We start from the raw sequence: 6,047 nt of genomic DNA on the forward strand, positions 1-6,047 counted from the left end.
AGGGATGCATGAGGGAGGGATGGAGGGAAGGAAGGAAGGGAAGGATGGAGGGAGGGATGGAAGGGAGGGAGGCATGAAGGGATGGAGGGAGGGAGGGAAGGGAGGGAAGGGAGGGAGGGAGGAATGAAAAAAGGGCCTGGGCAAGGGAGGCGAAAGAAAAAGGAAGCAGAAAGCTGGGGAGGCAAGGGGACAGAGAAGATGGAAGAGGTTACCATGAGCAAGACAGACAAGCGGAACAGGCCGCCAGTCTTGTTCTGCACCATGTTGATATATTCCTCCTGCAGATGGCGATGAGGAGGAGCTAGGTGAAGCGGCAGACCGACTTCAGTAGGGCAGATTGAGTTGTCCCGCCAGTAGATGTCCAGCCCCTACACTCTCGTGAGGTCAAGCCGAGCAGCATTCTCCCTCACTTGTCCTCTGTGAAGGTTCAGCATCTCCTTGATGAAGATCTCCACCGCTTGAGAGTTTCCTTCACAGCTATCTCAACCTCCTCCTTTCTCTCCTCCTCCCCCTTGCCCTGTCCCTTGCACTTCCTCGTCCTGGTACTCACCCAACTTGGTGAGATCGTTGAGCGCAAGGAAGTAGACGTAGTTGGCTGTGTTCAGCGTCTGAGGAACTCCTGCAGCTTGTGAGGGCGACCGCAAGACGATTCAGCTGGTCACCGTAGACAACATGAGCGACGGGAGTTCCTCTTCTCAGCTTCGAGTTGTCTTCTATATCGTCGATCATCTGCCGTTCACCCTCAGCCTCTTCCCACGCCTCCTCCTCCTCTCCTTCCGCTCCCGCTCCTTCCTCCTCCTCCTCCTCCTCCTCTACCAGACTGGCGTTGTGAAGTTTCTGAGTGATGTCCGCAATCTTCTCGATGATCTCAGACGGGACCTACAGACACTCACGATCACTGTTCCCAGACCTTGACCATCAACTCCCTGACCCCCTCCACCCTCACCCCCACCCCACCTCATCATCATCATCATCATCATATCATATCATCATCATCATCATCATCATCATCGCCACTATCATAGCTCTTCTGCTACTTGGTCATCTTTGGACTACATGACGATCTCAGTTTTCACTTAACCTGCAGCCAGTTGTTGAAGGCTGCGATCATTCTCGGGCGGATTCCTTTGCCAGGAAGTTTTCCGATGTAGTTGAAGGGCTCCAGGAGCACCTGACCACCTCCTGTCATCCTTCCCTTGCCCTCCACTTCGATCACCTCCTCCTGTGATCGCAACGACCCTGACATGGTCTTGAGCATTCTTGGCTGCGACAAGCACATCAGCTGCTGATGTATATCTCAGGACAATCTCACGGGCTGCAACTCCATCAAGCTGTGACGATTCTTGAGAGATTAGCAGCGCATCTGCGAACCGATGAGAGCGAAGGACAAGGCTACGACTGGTGCTCCTCTCCTCCTCTCACTTTCCAGTGTGTTATGACCTGTTCTCTTTCTCCATATCTCCTCCTCTCCTGCTCTGTGTCTGCGCTGTTTGCGTCCTCCTCCCCTCCCTCCCTCCGGCTTTCGCCCATGCTCGCCATGCTTCCTATAAGGTGCGGGGGCAGCGACGTCGACTAGGAGAACTACTAGTGCAAGGTTCAATCTATCCATGGGCATCACTGCTACACCACCCCTCTATTACATATGTAGATGAGGGGTTATCTTATCACCCCCACCCCGTTTTTCCCACTGCTCTCACCGGTGTATCTACACCCCCCTACCCCTAGGAAAACAGGAATTAGTGGGGTGATGTGGGACGCCGGGTGGAGGGAAGGGAAGGCGGCGGCGGGATGGAGGGAGCAGGCGAGGAGGTGAAGACGCTGGGGGGAACATGCCGGGACTCCGACCACGTGGTGGAGAAGATCAACAGCGTGCACGAGAAGCTCTCAAGACAAGGTGAGCACGCGAACACAGAGATCAGGAGAAAGGCGGAGCAGAGAATGCAAGGCGAGGGTGAGTAGTTTGATATTTAGAGTTCCGAGGAAGAATGGCAAGAAACGGTATGATTGAAGAATTTGACAACACTTAGTTATGAAGCGAGGCATTGATCACATAGGAGAAAAGAGAGATCAGAATCGAAGAGACAATGAAAGAAGCTATGGGCTAGGAGTGTGACGCAGGTCAAGGGATATTTCAACACGTCAAGTGTGAACATCGCATGAATGAGATGTCTTTCACAAGCTTTTTGCGACAGCTCGTGCTGATGTCTCACTCCGTTTGACTCGTTGTGTTGTTTGTACTTCTCAGATCCCGCCGAGAGAGAGCAGGAGATCTCTCGTCAGTGTCAGAAGTTGCGCACCATGTGAGAAGCTCCTTTCCCTTCCTGTCCCGACTCTTCTCTTTCGCTCTTTCTGGACATCACAGAGCTTTCTTTCTCCTATGCTTCTTTCTCCTGTTCCTGATGTCTCCTACTTCTTGCTCCTGTTCCTGATGTTGTTCGGTACCTCAAGGTATCAACGTGCCAAGACGCTAGCGGAGAAAGAGAGCGAAGCTTGTCTCAGTTGCCTGGCGAAGATAGATGACTTGATCTATCGCAAGACCGGAGAAGTGATGCCGCAGCCGGACCGAGGCGTCAAGCGAAGCTTGCTAGCCGTTGACAACGGTGATTGAGCTCTCTTGGCTCAGCCTGTGGTGACTTCCCGCAGGAAATGGGTTCGCGTCAGTCAAGCGCATGTCGTTGGATCAACCGGCTGCTTCAGGTTCCCTTCCTCTGTGAGGGCCCCAGACTCACGTGCCCCTGGCGCAGAAGTCTCCTCCCCCTTCCCGAGAACTCCAGGTCTGCCGCGAGGCGGCTGGGCATGAGTCTGAGATGCTGCAGCTGCTCCTAAGGTACCGAAGTCATCAGCGCTAGAAAAGCAGGTCCGCCTTATCTTGCTCTACCCGCATCGACGTGCTTGACACGTCTAGTCTCCTCAGTCTGCAGCGCGGGAGAAGCGACGACAGAAGGAGCTCAAGTCAGAGTTGGAGAGCAAACTTCACACTGCGGCCAAGACAAACGATGTCACTCGCCGATCACGCGCTTCTTCTCGCTGACGTTGGGCATGTCACAGGTTAATCTTGCAAGAGAATGCCTGGAGGGTGGAGCAGACGTGAACAAGAGGGAGGGAGGATGGACCCCCCTACACTTCGCTGCGAGCAAGAACAGCCCTGATGTTGGGAGGTGCGAGGACGCGGAGGTGAGGGTGACGAGGCGGCAGGTTGCTCAGCTTCTCGTGGAGAGTCGGGCAGACATAAACGCGTTTGGCACCAAGGACGGCTGGACTGCCTTGGTCTGGGCCTGCAGGTAAGGAGCGAGTCCAAGGCACTGGAAGTCAGACGTGCGTGCAGCATGAACTCAGTTGGAGTAGCGAAGATCTTGATCGCGGGAGGAGCAGACGTGAACCTGCCGGGCTCGAAGGTGCCACTCTCTCCTTTACAGTCAGCAAGTTGAGACAGCAAGCAGGATGGTTCCACCCCCCTCGGTTGGTGCGCATTCAAGGAGAGCGTGGAGGTAAGGCAGGAGGAGGGTCTTGCTTCAGATTCACCGGAATGAAGGTCGGGGAGCTTCTCCTGGAAGCTGGAGTCGACGTGGCTGGATCTGGGACCAAGGTGAGGCAGCAGCAGAGGCAGCGCAAGGCCTGAGAGCTCTTCCCTTTAGGATGGCAACACTGCCTTGCACTGGGCCAGCCATAGGAATGCTTGCGGTGAAGCCGATGAGCATGTCAGGTCGCCCTCGATGTGACGGCAACGAGCAGGGATGGCGAGACTGCTCTTGAAACATGGCGCCTCCGTCAACTGCAACAACTTCCTCGGTAAGGACTGAAGATGTTGTTACTGCCTTCGGTCTACCTCTTATTCTCACTTCTTCTCTTCCTTCTCGTCTGATTGTTGCTTCTTCGCTCACTCTCTCCCTCAGGCAAGACTCCCCTGACGCTTGAGACCGCCGGAGCCGAAGTTTTGAAAATCTTACAGGTGAGAAGATTGAGGGAGAGAGAGAGACGGAGAGAGTGGTGAGAGAAGATCAGCAGGGAGGAAGAGATGAAGTGAAAGGGAAGGAGGGTGGGAAATGAGCAGGGGAAGCGTGGCAATGAAGGGGACGAGGAGGAGGAGGGAGAAGGTGAAGACCAGGAAGGAGAGAAGCCGGGCAACGGAGGAAGTTTGGGAAGAGGGGCAAAAGGGCGAGGAAGAATGAGAGGAGGAGGAGGAGGAGGAGGAGGAGGAGGAGGAAGAGGACGAGTGCGATCAGCCGCAGCAGCAGGGCGTGAAGATGTGTTTGTTTGTTTCTTATCGACTTGTCAGGGTCATGACCCAGGGCCCGACATGGACCCGGAGAGACTCTGGAAGGATCAGAGTGGAGGGGAGGTGAAGACCGAGGAAGCGGGCAGACCAACTGAGTCATCGAAAACAATCATGAGCAGACAGGCGCAAGAAAACATGCAGGGACAGGTGTGGAGACCCTCCTCCTCCTCCTCCTCCTCCTTCTCCTCCTCGTCTTCCTCCTCGTTCTTCTCCTTCTCCTGCTCCTGCTCCTCCTCTTCCTCGTCCTCCTGCTCTCTTGCTCCTGCTCTCGTGCTCCTGTCCGTTCTCCTGCTCCTGCTGCTTATCATCACCTCTGCCCTCTTGCCCCTGCTCCTGCTTGAGATGCTGCTGCCGCCGCCGCCTCGCCCTGATACCCTCACAAATTGAATTGTCCCATCAGAATGCGGACAGCGATGACGACGACGACGACGACGTGAAGCGAGCGGGGGATGCGGGTGAGGAGCTGACTCTACCGCAGGATGACAAATCATCGGACTCATCCGAAGACTCAGAAGCTGATGGAGGGGAGGCTGCTGCTCCTGCTGCCTCCGCTGCTCCTGCCGCTGCTCCCTCCTCCGCTGCTCCTGCTGCCAGCTCAGCCTCTCTAGAGACGGTGGCTGTGAAGTTGGCTGGTGTGAGAGGCTGACTAATCGAAGCAGGCCAACGGGCCATCGCAGGGTAATGGGGAGAGAAGCCCAGCGGCAAGCGACGACTCAGACGACTCAGACGACTCGGATGACTGAGGAGGAGGAGCGGAGGAGCATGTAGATACGGCCAAAGTGAGAGGTCGAGGATGAAATGAAGAAGCAAGTGAGTCTTACTGTAATGACGAAGAGAAGAGGAGGAAATGGAGAGGAGGAGAGGGGCAGACCAGTGAAGGCGCTTAAAAAGAAGACAAGAGATGAGCTGCTGTCAGGCACAAGGAAAGAACCATCGCCTGTCACATGGGTGACACGACAAAGAGACAAAGAGAGAGGAAGAACCACTTGCTGACGCCCATCACCTGCACCTTCATCATCCCTCCTCCCTCCTCCCTCCTCTCTTCCCTCGCTGCCTCACCGCATAGCAGTTGCTTGTCATTGACCCGAGCGAGCGAGGACGCGGCTGCCCTCTGCTCGGCGACATGGACTCAATGGTCGTGAGATCACTGCACGGAATGAGCGACACGAACGGAGAGGGTCAGAGAAGAGGAGGAGAGGGAAGAAAGGAAGAGAGCTTTGAACCTTGATATGAGGTAGGCGTGATAGAAGGCGAAGGCGAAGAGGATGATACCAAACGAACTGACGAGACTTAAGAACACGCACATGCAGAAAAGAAGAAGAGAGGACAAGAGCAAGACCACATTCCCGACCGACAAGGAGCAGACAGAGGAGAGGAGGATGGTCTTCTTACCAGCACACGAGCACGTTACACCAGACTTGAGCCACGACGAGCCAAGCCTGCAGAGACTTGATGATGATGATGATGATGATGATGATGATGATGATGATGATGATGATGATGATGATGATATGATGATGATGATGATGATATGATGATGATGATGATGATGATGATGATGATGATGATGATGATGATGATGATGATGATGATATGATGATGATATGATGATGATGGAGACGATGATGATGATGATGATGATGATGATGATGATGATGATGATGATGATAATGATGATGATATGATGATGATATGATGATGATGATGATGATGATATGCTGATGATGATGATGATGATGATATGATGATGGTGGTGGTGATGATGATGGTG

At 54.1% G+C, this 6,047-nt stretch overlaps 2 protein-coding genes across 2 annotated transcripts; one reads left to right on the forward strand and one right to left on the reverse strand.

Annotated features, from left to right (window-relative positions):
* Positions 1-368: 368 nt before the first annotated feature.
* GUITHDRAFT_147398 (hypothetical protein) lies at positions 369-1,327 on the reverse strand (the record flags this gene model as incomplete). The annotated part of the gene is made up of 6 exons (XM_005821140.1): positions 369-469; positions 551-619; positions 663-879; positions 1,082-1,171; positions 1,217-1,264; positions 1,313-1,327. The coding sequence occupies 6 exons, from the start codon at positions 1,325-1,327 to the stop codon at positions 369-371; spliced, it is 540 nt and encodes a 179-aa protein (XP_005821197.1).
* Positions 1,328-2,377: 1,050 nt separating this feature from the next.
* Positions 2,378-5,019, forward strand: GUITHDRAFT_119636 (hypothetical protein; the record flags this gene model as incomplete). Its single annotated transcript, XM_005821141.1, has 15 exons — positions 2,378-2,600; positions 2,644-2,697; positions 2,745-2,774; positions 2,817-2,857; positions 2,906-2,998; positions 3,049-3,281; positions 3,326-3,395; positions 3,441-3,488; positions 3,533-3,586; positions 3,636-3,681; positions 3,733-3,789; positions 3,894-3,949; positions 4,277-4,339; positions 4,677-4,889; positions 4,936-5,019. The coding sequence occupies 15 exons, from the start codon at positions 2,378-2,380 to the stop codon at positions 5,017-5,019; spliced, it is 1,365 nt and encodes a 454-aa protein (XP_005821198.1).
* Positions 5,020-6,047: the final 1,028 nt, after the last annotated feature.

The sequence above is a fragment of the Guillardia theta genome, assembly GCF_000315625.1.
Source record: "Guillardia theta CCMP2712 unplaced genomic scaffold GUITHscaffold_152, whole genome shotgun sequence".
NCBI classification, from domain to species: domain Eukaryota; class Cryptophyceae; order Pyrenomonadales; family Geminigeraceae; genus Guillardia; species Guillardia theta.